This window comes from Ranitomeya imitator, chromosome 2 (assembly GCF_032444005.1).
Source record: "Ranitomeya imitator isolate aRanImi1 chromosome 2, aRanImi1.pri, whole genome shotgun sequence".
NCBI lineage: Eukaryota > Metazoa > Chordata > Amphibia > Anura > Dendrobatidae > Ranitomeya > Ranitomeya imitator.
This window is the reverse complement of record NC_091283.1, coordinates 547706486-547730133: the sequence shown is the minus strand read 5'-3', so window position 1 is coordinate 547730133 and position 23648 is coordinate 547706486. Positions and strand designations below refer to the sequence as shown.

Genomic DNA, 23648 nt, shown 5'->3' with positions numbered 1-23648 from the left:
TAACCAAGCGCACAGTATCTGCCTGAGCCAGATGCTGGGACTGACATCTCTGCTGAGCAGGCTCCACTGTGGCTGGAGAAGAATGTGAGACTGCAGCACAGGTGGTTTGAGATTTCCCCTGTGCAGCGGCGGGAACACGACACCTAACAACGTTGTCACAGATTCTTTTTAATTGTAAGTACGGTCACCCTTGTAATTCAAAGATGGCTCAAACCTTTCAGGACAGGATCTTGAGATCACATTGCCATCTCATCACAAGACAGAATGCGGCCAGTACCCGACACTTCCTGAAAATAGCAAACCTTGCTGGAGATACTGTAGTCAAATGTAGAGGCTATGCAGATGAACAAATGTAAAATGTACAGTAAATCTAGCACCAACAAGTACTTGACAAAGCAGTCTTTATTTAGAAAACTCCATAAAATCAGGACTCAATACAGCCACAGTGAAGAATGCACAACATAATTACATGAAAAATGGAGAACATGGTTTACTGTTTTAGCTGCTTTCCATTTTCTTCAGTACTTGTGAGAGCCTTGATCTGTGACCCCAATGTGGATGAGTTGTATTCATTACTTTCAGATACCACGCAGTGACATTATACACAGGAGCAATGCATATAGTGTCACTGTACAGGTAATACAATGATCACCAGTGACATTATACACAGGAGTTCTTATTATATAGCGTCAGTGTAAAGGTAATACAGTGATCACTAGTGACATTATAGAGAGGAGCTCTACATATAGTGTCTGTGTACAGGTAATACAGTGATCGCCAGTGATATTATACACAGGAGCTCTGTATATAGTGTATATACAGATAAAGAAAAACAGTGACATAGTGCCGCCTTCCACAGTATCAGGACCTCCCTTTTGTTCCCCATGGAAGACAGTACCCTCAAAAGTAAAGTATATTGCATCAGGAATGTCCCCTAATAGGCCTCTACAGTAATTATGTTCCCACTTGCCATCATAATGTCCCTCATTCTGACCCCCATACAGTAATTGAACCCCTGTGTATCTAACCCTATCCTAAGCCTCTATGTATTCTCCCTCATGCTGGGCTTCTATGCTCTATGTATCTCTCCCATCCTCCCATCCTGGCTCTCTATGTATTCCTCCATCCTGGTCCCCTATGTATTCCCCAAACCTGGATTTCTATATATCCCTTCCATCCTGGGCCTCTATTTATCCCCCCTATCCACAGCCCTTATATATCACCCCCATCCAGGGTCACTATGTCCTCCCCATCATGTGCCCCTATAATGCCCCATCCTACGTCCCTATTTCCACTACTCTGCCTTGTCACACTGGGAAAAAAAATCTACTTACCTTCCTGCATCCTCTTGCGGCTTTATATTAGGTGTGATCGGTAATATGGTGGCCGGCGACCCATCAGAGGTCACATGCTGATGTCGGTGTGTGGCACAAATCAGTAACATATAAAGGCTGCCAGGGGCCATTTAACATAACTAATATGTGCCGCGCACTGACAGTGACCCGCGCTGCCTTTGATTGACTGGTGGCCTTTAACCATCACTGCTATGAAGTCAGAACATTGTGCATAGCGGTGATGTTACTGGTGGCCATCTTATCTTTAGTAGTCTAATGACCACGGTTACCAGCTGGCTTCCACTATACTTGGCACAGGGGCTCACTGAGGACCCAGGGCCCACCGGAGGATCGTCCGGTGTCCCGACGGCCAGTATGGCGCTGGTTGTACTTGTAATACAAGGATGACATGAGCCTTCCAGAGCAGTATCATTCAGTCATACTGTCACCCATTCTATCCCTATTTCTTGCAAACTTATTGAATGCATAGTAGTAAGTAGAACTGCAGTATCAGGCTGGATTTTTAGTAGTCTTGTATATTGAAAAGTCAGCTCTTCAGGACTAGAGACAAAAATACATTGGGTTAGTCAAAATAAGCCTTCTGTTGGTAGGAAGGCTTTTTTAAGTCAGGTATCAATCCACTTGAAATGGTGCGTCTATGAATCCACCACCTTCTCTACTACTAATTGTTTTATCATCTAAAAAAATCATACCAAGAGGAAGTAATTTCAGAACTTTTTCCACCTTTGATGTCATGCATAATCTGAACAAATTCATTGAGAATTCGCTTGTGGAGAGTGACATTCCAGGTCAGGCACACCAGTATGAGGAGTCCTAAACACCTTGCACGCTCCTCTGGGTAATTAAATATGCAAATTGTCTCTTCAGAGAGGGAGGGGGATAAAAAGAATAAAACTAAAATATTGTGGTTGCATGAGTGTGAACACTCTCTTATAATTGAGGGTGTGATTGTGTCCATAATTAGCCAATCACATTTAAACTCATGTTAAATAGTAGTCAGTACACAGTTCCATCATTTATAGTGATTCTGATTTACCCAATATAAAATTTAGCTGTTCTAGTAGGATTTTCCTGACATTTTGTTAGTTGCATTTTATAGCAAATGCCATGGTCTGTAAACAACTTGCAACACAGCAAGGGGATTTAATTGTTGAAAGTTGCTACAGCAACATTAAAAGAGCTGCAGAATTTCTGAAAAGTATTGATAGTGTGCTGCAAGAGACAACAATGTCCCATATTCTTCATATGTCTGGCCTGTGGGGTAGGGTAGCAAGACAGAAGCATTTTCTTACAAAGACTAACATCCAAACCAAGATATGTCTTGACAAAACTTACAACAATTCTGCTAAAAGCGTGTGAGAATACGTGTTATGATCAGATGAGACTGAGATTTCACTTATTGGCCATATTTCCAAAAGGTAAATTTGACACAAAGTCAACACTGCATATCATCAAAAGAACAGCATACTCTCAGTGAAGCACTGTGGAGACAGCATTATGCTTTGGGGCTGTTTTTTTAAGGCTGTAATTGGGGCTTTAGTCAAAGCAGAAGGAATTATGAATAGTTCCAAATATCAGCCAACTTTGCTACAGAATCTTCAGACAACTGCTAAAAAGATGAAGATGGAGAAGAATTTTGCCTTTCAACATGACAAGGACCCTAAGCATTCAATTTAACAAATTAAGAAAAAAATGGTTTTGCCAGAAGTAGAACAAATATATGATCTGGGTGCTGGGTGGAGAAATAACTTTGGTGCTTGTTAATTGCTTTATCATGCCCAGAGCATTTAGCACCTAATTTACATATGAATGAAAATGCTAATTACTTGAGATAGCAGTGACAGATTGAAGACATAAAGTGTCAATTAATTTACAGTTAAAAGACCTGCATGCTCATATATGTGGTTTGGGGAGGAGGGAGGGTTATCTTACTAACAAGTTCCCTTTAAATATATATTGTTGAGTTCTATCTATTTTTTGCTTGTTTTGTGAATTCAAGACAGGATGTTGGAAAGCTAGAGCCTAAGAGAGTTGGACGTAAATGCAATCGTCGTACTCAAAAAGCTGGCAGTGTTGCACCTTCAGATGTCTATTCTGCTCTTCTGAGAAAAGGTATGTTGTCATCTCCCTATATACAAGGTGTTGCCTTCTCTATAACTTTGTGTATCTGTGTCCCTATCTCTGTCAGATGGCGGCACTGCGTGGTCTCTACAGATTAATCGCTTGGAGCAGCTCATTGACAAGCTGGAGTGTACGGTAAGTGATAATATCAGCTTCATGTCAGGAACACCAGTGTCGTGTTACCACAAATTTTCTGTGGAATTGATACAATTTTCATCATATTATTAATTATACATATATGTTTCCATTATACATCAAGTATTGTGTTAAAAATTAATGAAACCTCAAATCTCTTTCCATCAGCATATTTTAGGTAACCCTATGACATAACTAAAAAGTCCTTAAAATCACCGTGGTGCATAGGCCTCTTTTATAGTATTTAGTCAAAGCCATTGAGATGTTTCTTTGGTCTCTTCTCAGACCCCTTGGGTAGTAAAAACATTAAGAATGTAGGATAACAAAGAGCACTCAGAAAGGTCACATATTTATTAAAAGTGTTGAAATTGACTTATGTCACGATGGTGATTGTTTATTCCTGGCGAAGTTGCATCTTAGATAAATTCTACAACCAATGCTGCCCTACTTCAGAGATCTTATGCCAGTCATAAACCTGCTTGGGCACAGGACCAAACTCATCTTCCTCCCTTCCTCATCAGTGTGCCAAGGTGAATCCAATTAGTCTCACTCAATTGAAGAACCAGTCCAATATTAAAAGGGTGGTCACTTTATGTTTATTGTAAGTTGTCTGCCGGACATTGATGGGAGATATGTATCATGGAGATGGTTGCCCTCTGTGATGTAAACCTGAAGCAAGCCTTGTTAGGTCATCTGGGTCAGGTTTATAGGCCAGCTGCCTGCATACCCAACCCCTGGGTGTGGTTCCCATGGTAAAATGGAGTCTGTTTGTTTCACACATGCTCTGTGTGTGGAGGTAAGAAGACTTCCTGTATGATGTCTCTAGACCGAGCAGGTATACTGGATGCTGTATAACCTGTGTATCCTGGACTATCTCTGAAGTGCCACTGTTGGAAATGTTTAGTTTGTTTTGCCTACACTGAAAGGCCATTTATTTTCCTTTACTTGTGGCATTTTTTATGAAGTACCAATAAACCAGCCTGGACATTTAAATAGAAAGGGTTACTGCGATACCTCACCACGCACCCAAGTGAGTAGCATTACCATATTATTTAAAGAAATGTTTTGGAAACATGATTCCTTTAAATACATACTCTACTCACTTGGTAGTAGTAATCAATCTCCCTGTGTGGTCTGTCTGTGGATCCTGATGCTAAGACGTTGTGTACTTGCTGTGCAAGCCATGCTAGAGAATGCATGAAAATTCTTGTAGAGCCAGGCTACACATTTTTAGAATTTTCTTCACATCCTTTTGCATGAACAGCAGATCAAAAAGCTCAGTACAGGATATGCACCAGCTTGCTGCAACAGAAACCTTCCCCTCTCTGTTATAAAAACTATAGCCCTTTTTGATAAATTCTACTCATCCTGAGGGCAGGTGAAGATGAGCATATTTTCAATCTCGACAAAACATCATATCACACTCGGGCCAATGTTCGTGTAAGTAAGGGCCGTACACATGTCCGATTTTTTCCTCAGGCAGAGACTGTCCGAGGAACAAGCTGCTGTATGCCTGAGTTTGATCCACTATTCGGATTGCACTCAGCCATGCAAGTCAGTGAGTCCATGGAAACCATTGGACTGCACTTGGATGACATCTGTGTGTAGTTCTATTTCCACGGACCGACAGAAAGGACAAGATGGGGAAATGTTTTTCTCCATCTTCTCCTCATCCGAGAGAATCGGATCACACTATGCTCACACTGATCAGAGTTTGATCATAGTGTCATTTGCATAATCGATCCAATTCTCTCAGGTGACGGCGGCTGTCTTCCCCTGTCCTAAGGCTAAGTTCACACGTCTTTATTTTGGTCAGTATTTCACAGGACTATTAGGTCAAAAATACAGAAATGGTACACATGCTTCTATTATACTTTTTCTGATTGTTCCACTCCTGATTTTGGCTAATAAATATTGATGTAAAATACTGACCAAATACAGATGTGTGTACATGGCCTTAGGCTACATTCGCACATTGATGTGACAAGTCGATTTTTTTTATCTCGATAGCACACTGCCCCGTAGAGTTTCATTAATCCAGACACACATCAGTTTTAAAAACGGGTTCTGTCCGTGGTACTCAAAACGCATCTGTTTTGGTGAGCAGACTCAGTCATAAAAATCTATGGGGATCTATGAGACAAGGATGAAAATGAAAAAGCATACTTTGTACTTCAGAGTTCCATCTTAGCTTCAGCAGTTTTTAACCTCTTATATGTTAAGAGTTAATTGATAAAAACAAAACATTGTCTACCAGCTTCACTGAAACAAAAAAAACCCTGAAGCAACTAGGATGACACCTGGGACAAAAATTGTGTGCAGCTCTGTACAGTTATGCGAACTAGCTCAGGAGCTGCCTCCTATTGTCATGCACAAATATGGCTTGTGCAAGCTTTGATTCTTTTTTTTCATGCGGACCATCAGTCCATGTGAAAGTCAATGGTGTGCACGAACACCGGTTATTATTGGATCAATGTGTTGTCCATTGAGTACATGGATAGCACACTGGCCAAAATACGTGCATCTGAACCTAGCTTAAGATCAAGTGGACCACCAGCACATTGGCACCAAACCTCAGCCAGACATGTGGTTCTAGAAAGTGTACAGGTATTTAGCAGAATTATGGACTCATTATATTGAGTTTTCTTCACTTTATCTCTAATAGATATAATTTATTAGACCTAATTCTCATAACTTTGTTCTCACAAGCAGAGTCCGCGGCTACATCCTGTGCAGGAAGATATGACTCCTAGTGAGACACAGATGGTAAGTTGTCTTATTAAAGTAATGAGAAATAAGTGACATCTGCTGAACTGAAGACTAAATATTCCATCTGTGGTTAAAGGAAATGTTAATATTCTTATATATAATACTCTTAAAGGTATATCCCACTTTGTACAATGATGGTCTATTATAATGAAAAGTTATACAATATTATAATATAATTTTTATCTAATGTCCTTACAGTTTCCAAGATCTCTACTTGTAATCTCTCCATAAGAAGATAGTTGGATTACTTTTAGTGGATATAAATCTGTCCTGGTCATGTAATAGGCTCATATGGGTTACATTGTAGAGTAGTACCAGTAAGTACCAGAGGCAAAATTGTATTCTCTGGGAGTAATTAGCAATGAAGATTCTGATTAATTGCTACAAGTAGAGCTCTTGAAAATGGAACATCGCTTTAAGTGATTTGAAGTGTATGGAAGAAAATCATGTTAATTCAGGTAGCAGGTTGTAAATAATAACTTTGTCATATAGTCATGAGTGAATGCATGTGTATGGTATTAACTCTTTTTGAAATATGCTCTGTAGGAGATCCTGGTGGCCCAGAGAAAGCTCTCAGTAAATGGAGTCTATATGGATCAGTTCAAAATGGCACTGAAGAGTTACAGTGAATTTACTGCAGCACAAGAAAATTGCTTACAGTAAGTCTTCATACCGTTATATGCCTCAAAATTAATTTTAGTTCTATCTATCTATCTATCTATCTATCTATCTATCTATCTATCTATCTATCTATCTATCTATCTATCTATCTATCTTTTTTAGATATTTTGTTTGCCAATTTCGTACCACGAGTCTTCTTAAATAGTGGATTGGTCAACTGTGTGCAAGCGTGAGCACTAAAGAAAAATAACTTCCCTAAAAAATGTGTAACACCTTTGCTCTATGCTGAAGTAGTAGGGGTTGAATTCAGAATAAAATCTAATATCAGTTATCTTACTGTTCATCTGTTATATTTACATTGATTTACTATAATCGTAAAGTTGCCTTGTCCTTGGTACTTTGGTATACAGTTTAGCAACGCCATAAGGTAGGTATCCCGTAGACACATTAGATGAACGTTAGGAAGCTGGTTGCTTTTGGCTTAACCAGCCAACCATCTAATGAGGATGGGACTTGTTCCAACGCGCTCTCCGATGGCAGACATTGGGGGACCAAAGGGTGGGATATTTCAGCAGGTCTGATTCATTATTTTCATGGTACAGAAGCTGTTGCCTGTGGGGTCTGAGTGCAACTTACTCCTCACTCCCTAATGAAATACATGCATGTATGATTATGTGTGGTCAGGAAGAAGAGCTATGTTCAGGGGCATAACTATAATGTGCAAGGGTTGCAATTGCACCTGGGCCCTGCATCCTAGTGGGCCCAAAGGTCCCTTTGGCCTATATGAAAAGACTGTAATTGCTAAAAACCAGCGATAGTTGGGGGCCATATTGGTTATTTTGTGTTGGGGGCCACAAGCTTCAATTTACGCCAAACAAGTGGCCGGCAAACAATTATCTAAGGTGTATGGCCACCTCTAGCTGTTGATTTGTCTTAGATAAAAATAGTCTTTCAACTGTAAGATTCCATTTGGATGCCTAAAATAGAGAACTAGATTTATCAAAACTGTATAAGTGGAAAAATGTCTTGGAGCCCATAGCAACAAATCATAACAAAGCTTTTGTTTTGCAAGAGTAAAATATGAAATCAAATCCATGCTATGATTGGTTGTTGTGGACAACAAATAAAGTTTAAAAAAATGTATCGAGTGGTATCAGATCAAGTGAAGATGATGCATGTCCTCCTGTATGAACAAGTGAAGATTATGTCTCACCGGTTCCTCAATGACAGATTTATCAAGCTGTCTTATAGCAAAATTGTCTTTTGTTACCCAGATCAACCAATCACAGCTCAGCTTTCACATATTGTGGAGCTCTGATAAAATGAAAGTGGAAATCTGGCTGCTTCGGGCAGCAATGGATATTCTTACTATGTAACAGCTAAATCTCCCCTATTCTGTTCCATTGTATGGCACGTCTACAGCAGTGTAGCCACTATTAAAGTTCCAACCCTCGAAAATTGCCAATATTTTGTTATCCTCAAATTAAAATGGAGCGTAATTTTTTGAGAATATGCTCCAGCCTTTTTTAGCTGGTCCAAATAACATTGTCAGGGGACATATGCTTAATTTCTGTTAACAACATTTGTGTCAAGTGAAATTTATGTTCTAGGGGGACATTATCTTGTCTTAATCCTATAAATTTCCCCCATAAATCCTTGTTACGAATGCTATTGAGGACAAATCGTCCTGTATTATGTTTGGCATGCTAAAATGATAATTGTAGATATGTGTGTCACATAGGTCAAGGGTAGAACACAAAAGAAAACTCTTCTTTTATGTTTTTCTTTTAGTTGCTATGACAACTGGTATTTGTGAAGCCAATCAACCATAGAGATCCCATGCTCTATGTCTAAACCATATGAACTTTCCTAACTTTCCTTCTGCACATCTCTAAGTGATAAAGAAATGACATTCTGAACCCAGTCCATTGATTACATCACTCTTTTTCAAGATTTGAGGTTTTCTAATGCCCAAAGTGGAGACCATTGTATCACAATAATAACCTTTGTCGTTAAGTTGCTCTTTTTGTATTTTCTTAGACATTCAGCATTAAGGGTGTCCGTTCCTGTACCTTATTGAACAATGTAACGAACAAAAACTACATTCAAGAACATGTTACAAGAATTAATGTGAAGCTGTATCAAGCATAGTACTATCTGACCCGATCCCCTCCTTGTAATGTAGCTCCCACGCTAATACTGACTTCTAGTAGGAGATGTCACTGGATAGGGAAGAAGTAGTGTTTGGTTCCTCTTGTATGTATAATCCAGGATCTGCCTGAATCCACATGGATTTATAGTTCCGTCTTGGCTAGAAGAACAAACAAAAGCATCCTACCTGTGTCATCTGCCTCTTTTAGGGTATGTTCCCACGATCAGTAAACGCTGCGCGTTGGACACATCCACAGCGTCCAACCTGCACCTGCGTTCAAAAGTCGGCAGCGCTTTGGACGGAGCGGACATGTGCTGCGTCCAAAGCGCTGCTGATTACTGACTGTGGGGACGTAGCCCCATACATTTGCTTTGCAGTTAGATAGTTTTGTTAGCTGTTGGCAAAACATAGGAAACTGCAAGTTTGATCAACTTTAAGCTAATGGATATGGCAGCCTGTATGCTATGTTCATAGAGCAGTTAAGGACTCTGCTTGGACATTCCGTCAGCAATTCTGTTACCGTTGACAGTAATGATAGCACAGCATCATCCTTGCCATTAAAACTAAGGGAACCTCGGTGAAATCATTATTGACCCCTTTAGAATTTATGGTAGAACAATCTGAATAGTCTTCAAAGAGCTCATGATTTCATCCCAGGCACCTTTGGGGTGTTGTGGCGCAATATGAGGTGTCCAACACAAAAAATTAGTTTCCATGTGTGGAAATTAGACATGTGCCCCAGGAGTGCAGATAACATCAAGTGAGTATATTTTCCATGGATCAGTGTGTGTACGGTATTTACTTTAGAATTTGAGCTATCTGATCAAATTCATAGCCATTGAAGATAGATTAGCTGTGGGGAGTTGTCACGGGAATACCACGACAGAGAGGGGCCAGAAGATTGAGATGTCTGGGTTCACGAACTCCTGCACTGATTGTAACTGCTTCACCATCTTATTAAACAGTGCAGGTTTTGTCCTTCCTGGCAGTACAAGGGTTAATTAGTTCAGTTGATGTCCTGAAGCTCTCCAATCTGGATTTTCAGCTGTTCAATGTTGGCCACTCTCTTCTGCTATATGTGCTCACCATTGGCACTTGGGATTTGCCAGTGATAGTTCTTACTGCCTGGTTAGGAGTTGGAGGTGAAGTTCATGTTTGGAGAAGGTGTTTGGAGAGTTGTCCAGGCGAGTGTTGCGTGGAATTTGTGTGTTTATCCTCATCCCCTCCTAATTGGTTTCACCTTTCCATACCTCTGTTTTCCACTATGTTGTTTGGTGAGTATATTTTGTATTATTGTAGTTTTCATTTATCCCTTTCCATCTTCCCTTGTTTATCTGGTTAGTGTTATCTTATACATTTCAGCCTCACACCTCCCTGGGTGGGGGAGGGAACAGAGAAGGCTTAATATAGGAGCATAGCAAGGCACGTGACCCCAGCATCTCCTCCTTCAGGAGTAATCTGGTGGACAGTGATAAACTAGGGCGCCCCTAGTTTGAGGGATTGGGTAGGTGCCCACAGTCCTTAGTCAGTGACAGCAATTTTTTAAAAACTGTTTTGTGTTTTTGATGGGCCCACAGGGCCGTGGGGTACTCGGTACCTACCTATGGGGGCGATAAAGGTACCCCCATGACCCTTCATGACCCAGCCTATGTTGACCTTAATGACCTGGCCATTTTTTGCAATTCTGACCAGTGTCCCTTTATGAGGTGATAACTCAGGAACGCTTCAATAGATCCTAGCGATTCTGAGTTTTTTTTTTGTGACATATTGGGCTTCATGATAGTAGCAAATTTAGGTCGATAGTTTTTGCGGTTATTTGTGAAAAAATCGGAAATTTGGCAAAAATTTTGACAATTTTGCAATTTTCAAATTTTGAATTTTTATTCTGTTAAACCAGAGAGTTGTGTGACACAAAATAGTTGATAAATAACATTACCCACATGTCTACTTTACATCAGCACAATTTTGGAAACAAAATTTTTTTTTGCTAGGAAGTTATAAGGGTTAAAATTTGACCAGTGATTTCTCATTTTTACAACAAAATTTACAAAACCATTTTTTTTAGGGACCACCTTTTTTAGGGTCTATATGGCTGAAAATACCCAAAAGTGACACCATTCTAAAAATTGCACCCCTCAAGGTGCTCAAAACCACATACAAGAAGTTTATTAACCCTTCAGGTGCTTCACAGCAGCAGAAGCAACATGGATGGAAAAAATGAACATTTCACTTTTTATTCACAAAAATGATCTTTTAGGAACAATTTTTTTATTTTCCCAAGGGTAAAAGGAGAAACTGGACCCCAAAAGTTATTGTACAATTTGTCCTGAGTACACCGATACCCTATATGTGGGGGGAACCACTGTTTGGGCGTACGACAGGACTCGGAAGGGAAGGAGCGCCATTTGACTTTTTGAATGAAAAATTGGCTCCAATCTTTAGCGGACACCATGTCGCATTTGGAGAGCCCCTGTGTGCCTAAATATTGGAGCTCCCCTACAAGTGACCCCATTTTGGAAACTAGACCCCCAAGGAACTTATCTAGATGCATAGTGAGCACTCTGAACCCCCAGGTACTTCACAAATTGATCTGTAAAAATGAAAAAGTACTTTTTTATCACAAAAAAAATCTTTTAGCCTTAATTTTTTAATTTTCACATGGGCAACAGGATAAAATGGATCCTAAAATTTGTTGGGCATTTTCTCCTGAGTACACCGATACCTCACATGTGCGGGTAAACCACTGTTTGGGCACACGGCAAGGCTCGGAAGGGAAGGAGCGCCATTTGACTTTTGAATGAAAAATTAGCTCCAATCGTTAGCGGACACCATGTCACGTTTGGAGAGCCCCTGTGTGCCTAAACTCTGGAGCTCCCCCACAAGTGACCTCATTTTGGAAACTAGACCCCCCAAGGAACTTATCTAGATGTGTGGTGAGCACTTTTTCACACAAAAATAAGTTTTTAAGCCCCCATTTTGTTATTTTCCCAAGGGTAACAGGAGAAATTAGACCCCCAAAGTTGTTGTGCAATTTTTCCTGAGTACGCTTATGCCCCATATGTTTGGGTAAACCACTGTTTGGGCACACGTTGGGGCTCGGAAGGGAGCACCATTTGACTTTTTGAACGCAAGATTGGCTGGAATCAATGGTGACGCCATGTCGCGTTTGGAGACCCCTGATGTGCATGAACAGTGGAAACCCCTCAATTCTAACTCCAACACTAACCCCAACACACCCCTACCCTAATCCCATCTCTAGCCATAACCCTAATCACATCCCTAACCCCAACACACCCCTAACCACAACCCTAACCCCAACACACTCCTAACCCCAACACATCCCTAACCCTAATCCCAACCCTAACCATAACCCTAACCACAAGCCTAACCCTAACCCCAACACACCCCTAAACCTAATCTTAACCCTATTTCCAACCCTAATTCCAACCTTAACTCTAATTCCAACCCTAACCCTAAGGCTATGTGCCCACATTGCGGATTCGTGTGACGATTTTTCCGCACAGTTTTTGAAAAATCCACAGGTAAAATGCACTGCGTTTTACCTGCGGATTTACCGTGGATTTCCAGTGTTTTTTGTGCAGATTTCACCTGTAGATTCCTAATGAGGAACAGGTGTAAAATGCTTTGGAATCTGCACAAAGAATTGACATGCTGCGGAAAATACAACTCCGCGTTTCCGTGCGGTATTTTCCGCACCATGGGCACAGCGGATTTGGTGTTCCATAAGTTTACATGGTACTGTAAACGTGATGGAAAACTGCTACGAATCCGCTGCGGCCAATCCGCAGCCAAATCCGCACCGTGTGCACATAGCCTAATTCTAACCTTAATTCTAACCCTAACCCTAGTTCTAACCCTAACCCTAGTTCTAACTCTAACCCTAGCCCTAACCATAGCCCCAACCCTAGTTCTAACCCTAACCATAGTGGAAAAATAAAAGTAAATATATTTTCTTTATTTTCAAGCGTAACATCACTCTCCCCGTGAGGACAGCAATGCTACTGTGACAACCAGGACCCTGGGGCACCACGTTTTTCTTTTATGCTCAGTGTTGATACTATACCATGCGTGATGTGATCACAGAAAACCAGCATCAAAAAGGCATCTTGTGAATGTTAGCAACTTATTGATGAAAGAGGTTCAAGAAGAATATTTAGAATTGTTTTTATGCAAAGGCTATGTACAGTGAAGACATTGCAGCTGAATATAATACTGGTGTGTTTGAATGCACAACATTTAAGGGCTGTAACAGCAGGCCACCAATCAGCATTCCTTTGCTATCCAAGAGAAACAGAAACACAAAACTCCAATTGGCAAAAAAACACAAAAACTGGACCACTAAACAGTGGAAAAACATTGCATAGTCAAACGGATTAAGATTTCTGTTACACCATGACAATCAGACGGTCAAGCTCTTTCTGTCAGCTCTGGTCCATAGGAAATCAAGATGCCAATAGAAAATAAAAAGTTTGATCTGCTGAGGGTGCTGCAGTGGAAGACTCTGTGAATTTTAAAATACAGCAACATGCATTAAGAGACTAAGCTCTCCACAATGGTTGCAACTACTTTAATTTAGATAAAATATGAAAACTATTATGTCTTTTAAGCTATATCAGCTTCTTCTTCAGGGGCCTTCGGTTGAGACTTGTAGAAGTGAAATTATGATGTGGACAATGTTTTCTTGGTACATGATTGGTCTTCTGATGTTTGTGGATGGGCTTACATAAGCAGTGTAGTTGAAAACACTTAACTCTTCATGGCAGCCTTTTTACCCTATGGTAGAAGGAAACTTTCAGCAGCATAATGCATTCATCTACGAGGGTCATATAGTTGCAGATTGGTTCCTTGCTAATTAGCTCTTTAAAGTCCCAAGATCTTAATCCTATAGAGCACTTGTGAGATGATATAGAATAAGTTGTTTATGGCCTGTCAATACCATCTCTATCTAACCATCTTCCATTTCATTTGCGGAAATTGCAAGAAGAAATCCTGCTAAATGTTATGGCTGCGACCGCAGATGCGGCCAAGCCGACGCCTTCACGTCGCCAGACATAGGGACATGGGGCGAGCGTCCCTAGTGGGAACGGAATGTAAACCTACGGGACCACATAGAGTTACCTGGACCTACCCAGACTAGGGAAGGGCAGTGAGCAGGATCTGTGGCAGCTGAGCATGTAGACAAGATGGCGATATGCAGAACTAGATTACACCGCACAACTTCAGGTATGAAGAAACAAAGTTTACTCAAATGAAAACACTACATAACAAAACAATATCAGGATCCCGATTCCACACATCAGAGTAGGATACACGTCTCAGGATAACAGATGAAAGCAGGAGGACATCACAAGTTGATGAAGTCCAGGGTTATCTGGCACGGGCATGCTAGGATGGCCTCTCTCTCAGGCCTCAGGCGCAGCACAGGCTCAGCAGAAGAACATCAGACACCGATCTCAGACGGACTTCTGACGATGGCAAGGGTCATCAAGGGTTGATGCAGTCCAGGGTCATCTGGCACAGGCTTACTAGGACGGCCTCTCTCTCAGGCCTCAGGCGCAGCACAGGCTCAGCAGGAGAACATCAGACACTGACCTTGGACAGATGTCAGTCGATGGCAGGGGTCATTATGGGTTGATGCAGTCCAGGGTCATCTGGCACGGGCTTACTAGAATGGCCTCTCTCAGACCTCAGACATAGGACTAGCTCAGCAGGAGAACATCAGACACAGACCCAGGACAGACGTCATTACAGGGTGGACCCCAGAGAACCGGTGGAACATCGGGTCACAGGCAGGACATCAGACACAGGCAGGATATCAGGACATCGGACACAGGCAGGACATCAGAAACAGGCAGGACATCAGGACATCTGGGACGTGGCAGCCCAGGTCATCGGCTGGGACACTGGCGTGGCAGCCCAGGGAATCAGGACATCAGACACAAGAAGGACATCAGGAATACCGGATAGACATCTGGGACACTGGTGTGGCAGCCCAGGTCATAAGTTGGGACACTGGCATGGCAGCCCAGGGCATCAGGTCATCGGACACAGGAAGGACATCAGGACATCAGACACAGGCTGGACATCAGGAATACCGGATAGACATCTGGGACACTGGCATGGCAGCCCAGGTCATCGGCTGGGACACGGATGGCACAGGATTTGTTAGCGGAGGTCATCAGGAGCCTAGCTACGGCCGTCAGGCTCCGGGCATCGGACCTAGGAAGGAACTCAAGCGTGATGGTGCAAGCACCGCTGGACTGGAACTGGGCCAGACGGGGTTAGCACCGCATGGAAGGCTGAGCACAGCATAGTAAGAGCTCAGCAAGAACACCGTACTCCATCTTTAAAAGATGAGCCCTGAAAGTTTAGTCACTGGGTGCGGGGTGTCAGACACAAAAGGACTTCAGGAACATAACACAACGGACACAGTTCAGACAGGAACAGGTACTAGATATGCAGCCTCCAGGATAGGCGCGTCTGGGTACTCTGCCCTCAGATTAGGTGGATAAACGAAACACAAACGGATCTGGATATGCAGACTCCAGGATAGGCAGATCTGGGTACTCTGCCCCCAGAACAGGCGGGTAAACAAGACACAAATGGATCTGGATATACAGCTTCCAGGATAGGCGGATCTGGGTACTCTGCCCCCAGAACAGGCAAAAGACAGGTATCAGCTCTCACAGAACATACTGCAGACAGATCGGGAGCTGAATACCTCACAAGGCAAGACACAGAAACATAATGCAATGCTCTGGCAACGCCCAATAGGAAAGAGGGAGTTTATATAGGAGCTGCTTCTCAGCAATAGGCTGAGGAAACAACACAGGTGCACACTCAAACCCTAATAAAAGCAGGGTAGGTGTGGCCGCGCGCACCCTAAGCACAAACAGAAACCATTACAGCACAGTCAGCACAGGAACTGTGGCTTAGGGCACCTGGCAGCGACTGCTTGCCTGGACACACGTGGAAAGTCATGCACCAGCTGCAGAGGACCTCGCAAGCCGTAGCTAGCTTCCACAGTGACAGCCAGGGTCCGCACATGCGAGTGGCCATGCAGCAGAGCAAAGACATCACAGCACATGTACAGCTACGCAGTGGTGGCAAGGAACTGAGCGGCGTCCATACAGGTAACAGACTACAGTATCCCTGCAAGTTAGGGGGAGAGGAGCAAGGGTTAAAACAGAGACATGCAAAAGTAACGCCAAAGAAAAAAGGTATAGACCCAGCGGCGTTACAATAAACAATTTCAACACCTTGTAGAATCTATGCCATGATTAACTGCCTTAAATTTGAAGGCCATAAGAGGTCCAGGATGTTACTACATGGGTATTTCTAATAAACTAGATGGAGGCTCGATGCTATCGCATCGGGAGGGCGGTAATGTCACGATGGGGCAGGCATGTGGCGCTGTTGTTGCCTAATGGCATCCTGTGATAATCTAATGACTTTTGCATCAGGGAACTCATGTGCTTGACGCCTATGCTTATATGCATTCTTTTTGTCCCAGCGATGCTGATGCTCTTCAAGAGTCTCATTTACCCTTTGTTGTCTTCGACGTTGTGCCTTTGCTGCTTTCCTTTCATTGACATTGGCGTACTTTTCAGGAGGAGCCATGTTGGCATTGATATTTGCTTTTAAAGGGGTTTTCCCACAAACAAAAGTTAATTTTAACCCCTTAATCCCATATAACGTACTATCCCGTCAAGGTGACCTGGGACTTAATTCCCAGGAACGGGATACTACGTCATAGCGATCGGCCGCGCTCACGGGGGGAGCGCGGCCGATTGTGTAGGGTGTCAGCTGACTATCGCAGCTGACATCCGGCACTATGTGCCAGGAGCAGTCACGTACCGCCCCCGACACATTAACCCCCGGCACACTGCGATCAAACATGATCGCAGCATTTCGGAGGCATAGGGAAGCATCACGCAGGGAGGGGGCTCCCTGCGTGCTTCCCTGAGACCCTCGGTACAAGGCAATCTGCTCACCTTGTACCGAGCGTCTCCACCCTGCAGGCCCCGGATCCAAATTGGCTGCGGGGCTGCATCCGGGTCCTGCAGGGAAGTGGCTTACCAAGCGCCTGCTCAGAGCAGGCGCTTGTAAGCCAGGAACAGTGCACGTCAGATCGCTGATCTGACATAGTGCATTGCAAAGTGTCAAATCAGCGATCTGACCTTATAACATGATGTCCCCCCTGGGGCAATGTTATAAAGTAAAAAAAAAAAAAAAAAAATCCTAAATAAAGAAAAAAAACATTGTTCTCATAAATACATTCCTTTATCTAAATAAAAATAAAAAAAACAATAAAAGTACACATGTTTAGTATCCCTGCGTCTGTAACAACCCGACCTATAAAACTGTCCCACTAGTTAACCCCTTCAGTGAACACTGTTAAAAAAAAACGAGGCAAAAAACAACGCTTTAATATCATACCGCCGAACAAAAAGTGGAATAACACATGATCAAAACCACAGATATAAATAACCATGGTACCGTTGAAAACGTCATCTTGTCCCGCAAAAAACGAGCCACCATACAGCTTCATCAGCGAAAAAATAAAAAAGTTATAGTCCTCAGAATAAAGTAATGCAAAAATAATTATTTTTTCTGTAAAATAGTTTTTATCGTATAAAAGCGCCAAAACATAAAAAAATGATATAAATGAGGTATCGCTGTAATCATACTGACCCGAAGAATAAAACTGCTTTATCCATTTTACCAAACGTGGAACGGTATAAATGCCCCCCCAAAAGAAATTCATGAATAGCTGGTTTTTGGTCATACTGCCTCACAAAAATTGGAATAAAAAGCGATCAAAAAATGTCATGTGCCCGATGTTACCAATAAAAACGTCAACTCGTCCCACAAAAAACAAGACCTCACATGACTCTGTGGACCAAAATATGGAAAAATTATAGCTCTCAAAATGTGGTAACGCAAAAAAATATTTTTTGCAATAAAAAGCATCTTTTAGTGTGTGACAGCTGACAATCATAAAAATCCGCTAAAAAACCCACTATAAAAGTAAATCAAACCCCCCTTCATCACCCCTTTAGTTAGGGTAAAATAAAAAATTATAAAAATGTATTTATTTCCATTTTCCCGTTAGGGTTAGGGTTAGGGCTAGGGTTAGGGCTAGGGTTAGGATTAGGGCTAGGGTTAGGGCTAGGGTTAGGTTGGGGCTAGGGTTGGGGGCTAGGGTTAGGGTTAGGGCTAGAGTTAGTGGATCGCCCCCAGACACAGGGCCACGCGTTCTCGGTACCGGGCCTCTCTGCTTCGGTTCTGAGGCTGTCACGGTGGCTAGACCCGGTCCGCGACCCTGCTAAGGGGCGTCCAATAAAGGTGGAGCAGTCTGTCAGGGGTTCGTGACTGCTGTGGGGTCCTCTGGGGTGATTAGAATGGCAGCTGGATGGTATACCTTCCCACCAGTGAAGCATGTCCCCAGGGCTTCCCAGTAAGATGGATGGTGATGGTGTGAGGTGCAGGCAATAACGAGGACACAAGGTTGCAGTCTCTTTACCTCTTTACTGTAGACTTCAGGATCCTCAATCCAGAGCACGTTTAACAGGGCTATCTGAGACCGGCTGGTCCGATGGGCACTTCCAGAGTTTCCTTCGCAGATGGAAATCGTTGCCTACCACAAGCGCCTGTTTGGGTTGTAGTCCTACCCTGCTGAGCATTCGGAATAGTCCTCACAACTGCTGTTCTCGTTCGTCGTTCTTTACAGCTCTCTCTCTTTCTTTAGTTCCCGATGTTGCTAGTTTCTCGTCCTCCAGTATGTTTTGGCTAGGACGCACCCGTATGACGGGAAGGCCTGGAGGTCTTCCGGGACCCTAGAGACGTCCCTCTCCCACTGTTGCCCCCTATGTCTTCTTAGGAAATTTAAGGTAGACAGCCAACCTATAATTAACTGTCCTGCGGAGTTCGAAGTAAGGCCTAGAGTCAGTTACTCCCGCGGTGTTCCGGCCATCGGCTACGCGCCTCAGTAGGATGTTGCCTCGGTCTCACGGCACGACTCCTACTGGCTCTCCTTTGTGCTTGATCTCGTTTACACTGTTCCACAATATCCTTCCCTTCGTGTCTCTTTCTTAGGATACCGCCGCAAGGTAGTGCAGGCGCGGTTCCGTTACGTTCTGTTCGCTAGGCACCTGCCAGGTTCCCACGCCTGACAGGAACCCCCTGTGTCTTCTCCCTGCAACACCCCCTGCCACGGGATGTTGCCTGAATCCAACCCAGTCAGCTTCTGACTAACTTCCTATCCAACCCCTAGTTTTACCAGTGTGAGGAGTGGCCCAATAAATAAAGCCTTTTTCTCCCCCTAGTGGCCGGAGTGTGAAGTGTAATGTGTTCTGGTGATACCTGGTCAGGAGAATTCCTTCAGTGCCATCAGACGTACCATCACTCCCCTTAGTGTCAGAGCGTCATACTGCAACGACGTTACAAACAAAATTAAATATTTTTAAATAACAGGTTGACTATAAATAACTCTCAGTACCCAGCTGGGTATTCTACCAAGTGCAAACTTTGAACAATAATTTAACTTTTTCCTTTAAGGGCGTATAAGCTGAACCCACTAAAGGCCTACTATAAAATACTATATAAATAACTCAACTTTTCTTTCCGTTCTAGCTTCCCCAATGCAGGACCGCCTAGCTCCTTGGCTGGGCCTACTGTCAATGTGCCGACCATCTTTCTACAGTTCTCAGGAGGACTCTCTTTCTAACCCCTACGGGTTCACTTTCAAGCTTTCCTGTCCTCAATCTCTATCAACATTATCAAACTTTCTAAATTTCAACATTGTTAACGTTTCAACTTTTATTAAAGCAATCATGTAAACATTCCCTTTAAGAGGGACCCAAGTCTCTAGGAGGTAGTGCAGATTCTCTCTCTGTCTGCAAGTCCACTGAAAGCAAGACCTTCTGCGTCATGTCCAGAAGCGTTATCTTCGCAAAGTCTTCTTTCGCTTGTAAAACCAGTAGGGAGCACCTTTAAGAAGGTGCAAACTATATACAAAAACAGTTTTGAATCATTCACTGTTCATGATCCGGCAGTCTTTGGAAACAATAATAAACTTGTGCAAAAATAGAACAAGAACTATAAACAATAGGGATCCCGGGTAAACAAAGGGACCCCTTTAAGAAATAACCCTGGTCGGGTTTAAAGCAGCAAACAGGAAACAATTAACTATATACATATTCGGGTTTTCGAGGTTTAGTTCTGTGAAGGTTGTGGTCTTACCTCGCAGACCACTCCTCTCCGTTGAGCACGGGTGGGATCCACAGTCGAACGCGGGGCCTGGTCAGCCTGGCGATCCGCAGCGGGAACCTCATCCTCCGGAGTCCCAGCTGCGACCTGAAGGACTGCGCACCGCTGGACGCCCCTGGCCGTCCAGCCGGTCCCCCTCGACCATCGGGTATAAGTTACCGCATCTCCAGGTCTTAGGTCGCGGTCCTCGACCGTCCCATAACACGGCTCCACCTCGCTCCGGTTGAAATGGACTCGCACGGGCTCTCCGATCTCCTGGATAGCTCCTCTTTCCTCCCTGGGATCAAAAAGGACCACCACTCCCCACTGCGACGGCGAGACCTCCACTTCCTCCGTGAGGTCGACTATGGTCACGGGTTGAGGCTGCTTCCTCCGGGCGGTCACCAGGCGTCGCTGATGCTCCGTCACCATCAAGATCTTCAAATCCGACCCCTGCGGTACACGATCCCCTGGCCGGGTTTGGGGGTCTGCCGCGGCCGGAACGGGTAAAGGAAGAGACATGGGCGACAGGCGAATCTCTGTCAGGTGGCCCAATCGGGAACTCACACGAGCTTGGGCCTTCAGGCAGCGCGCCAGCTGCCAGGCCTCGGCTGCGGCCACCCCACCGTCGGGCATCCATCCGCTGGGTTTTCCCTCCGGCTGCTCCGCGATGGGAAGTCTCTGCAGCGGTGATGACCCCAAGGTCGCTGCAGGGGGTGCAGGTCTCTGCCTGGCCGGGTTGTCGCCATGCGGTGGCCTGGACGTCGCCATCTTTGTCTCCTCCTCTGGGTCTTTTTCCCGGGCTCTTTTCCGAGGGCAGTCACGTCTCCATTGTCTCCACCCTCCATGGAGAATGAGAAGGCGGACCTCAGCCGCTGACGGACATGCCCTCAGGATACAGCAATGCTTAGACTGGGCGGCCATTATCTTTCGCGCTCTCCAGCTTACTCACACCCACTTCCACGCCCTTCTTCTCTTGCACTCCTCGTGGCGCTATAATGGCGGCAGTTTTGGCGGGAATCTTGCGGCAGATAACAATACACCGTCCTTGTAATAAATCACAGTCCAACACGTTTCAATCACAGTTCCAAGGCACACATGACCTGCTTCTCAGGCTTAAGTAGGATCCTGTTCGTGACGCCAAGTTGGATCGCCCCCAGACACAGGGCCACGCGTTCTCGGTACCGGGCCTCTCTGCTTCGGTTCTGAGGCTGTCACGGTGGCTAGACCCGGTCCGCGACCCTGCTAAGGGGCGTCCAATAAAGGTGGTGCAGTCTGTCAGGGGTTCGTGACACCACCTGTGGTGTTCGGTCAGGGTGACCGACGCTGCTGTGGGGTCCGCTGGGGTGATGGAATGGCAGCTAGATGGTATACCTTCCCACTGATGAAGTATGTCCCCAGGGCTTCCCAGTAAGATGGATGGTGATGGTGTGAGGTGCAGGCAATAACGAGGACACAAGGTTGCAGTCTCTTTACCTCTTTACTGTAGACTTCAGGATCCTCAATCCAGAGCACGTTTAGCAGGGTTTCCTTCGCAGATGGAAATCGTTGCCTACCACTAGCGCCTGTTTGTGTTGTAGTCCTACCCTGCTGAGCATTCGGAATAGTCCTCACAACTGCTGTTCTCGTTCGTCGTTCTCTACAGCTCTCTCTCTTTCTTTAGTTCCAGATGTTGCTAGTTTCTCATCCCCCAGTATGTTTTGGCTAGGACGCACCCGTATGTCGGGAAGGCCTGGAGGTCTTCCGGGACCCTAGAGACGCCCCTCTCCCACTGTTGCCCCCTATGTCTTCTTAGGAAATTTAAGGTAGACAGCCAACCTATAATTAACTGTCCTGCGGAGTTCGAAGTAAGGCCTAGAGTCAGTTACTCCCGCGGTGTTCCGGCCATCGGCTACGCGCCTCAGTAGGATGTTGCCTCGGTCTCACGGCACGACTCCTACTGGCTCTCCTTTGTGCATGATATCGTTTACACTGTTCCACAATATCCTTCCCTTCGTGTCTCTTTCTTAGGATACCGCCGCAAGGTAGTGCAGGCGCGGTTCCATTACGTTCTGTTCACTAGGCACCTGCCAGGTTTCCACGCCTGACAGGGACCCCCCTGTGTCTTCTCCCTGCAACACCCCCTGCATGAATCCAACCCAGTCAGCTTCTGACTAACTTCCTATCCAACCCCTAGTTTTACCAGTGTGAGGAGTGGCCCAATAAATAAAGCCTTTTTCTCCCCTTAGTTGCCGGAGTGTGAAGTGTAATGTGTTCTGGTGATACCTGGTCAGGAGAATTCCTTCAGTGCCATCAGACGTACCATCACTCCCCTTAGTGGCAGAGCGCCATACTGCAACGACCAGATCTCTGGGGCGCTGCATTACAGTTGGGGATAGGGTTAGGGTTGGGGCTAGGTTTAGGGTTGGGGCTAGGGTTAGATTTTGGATTACATTTACGGTTGGGATTAGGGTTAGGAGTGTGTCAGGGTTAGGGGTGTGGTTAGGGTTATGGTTGGGATTAGGGTTAGGGTTGTGTTGGAGTTAGAGGTGTAGTTAGGGTTGGGGTTAGGGGTGTGGTTTGGATTAGGGCTCTGTTTGGGCTAGGGTTTCAGTTAGAGTTGGCGGTTTCCACTGTTTAGGCACATCAGGGCTCTTCAAATGCGACATGGCATCCGATCTCAATTCCAGCCAATTCTGCATTGAAAAAGTAAAACAGTGCTCCTTCCCTTCCGAGCTCTCCAGTGCGCCCAAACAGGGGTTTACCCCAACATATGGGGTATCAGCATACTCAGGACAAATTGGACAACAACTCTTGGGGTCCAATTTCTCTTGTTACCCTTGGGAAAATAAAACTTTGGGTGGCGAAAAAAATCATTTTTGTGGGAAAAAAATGATTTTTTATTTTCATGGCTGTGCGTTATAAACTGTAGTGAAATACTTGGGGGTTCAAAGTTCTCACAACACATCTAGATAAGTTCCTTGGGGGGTCTTGTTTCCAATATGGGGTCACTTGTGGGAGGTTTCTACTGTTTAGGTACATCAGGGGCTCTGCAAATGCAACGTGACGCCTGCAGACCAATCCATCTAAGTCTGCATTCCAAATGGCGCTCTTTCCCGTCCGAGCTCTGCCATGCGCCCAAACGGTGGTTCCCCCCCACATATCGGGTATCAGCGTACTCAGAACAAATTGCACAACAACTTTTGGGGTCCAATTTCTTCTGTTACCCTTGGGAAAATACAAAA

General features: G+C 44.4%; 1 protein-coding gene across 1 annotated transcript in view; it reads left to right on the top strand.

The window, feature by feature from the left end:
- NECAB3 (N-terminal EF-hand calcium binding protein 3) overlaps nt 1–23648 on the top strand; it is a 141926-nt gene that overhangs the window by 93889 nt on the left and 24389 nt on the right. Inside the window, exons 7-10 of the mRNA XM_069751956.1 lie at nt 3355–3467; nt 3544–3611; nt 6324–6377; nt 6927–7039. Of these exons, the coding sequence (XP_069608057.1) occupies nt 3355–3467; nt 3544–3611; nt 6324–6377; nt 6927–7039 (348 nt within the window). The remainder of the gene's footprint in view (nt 1–3354; nt 3468–3543; nt 3612–6323; nt 6378–6926; nt 7040–23648) is intronic.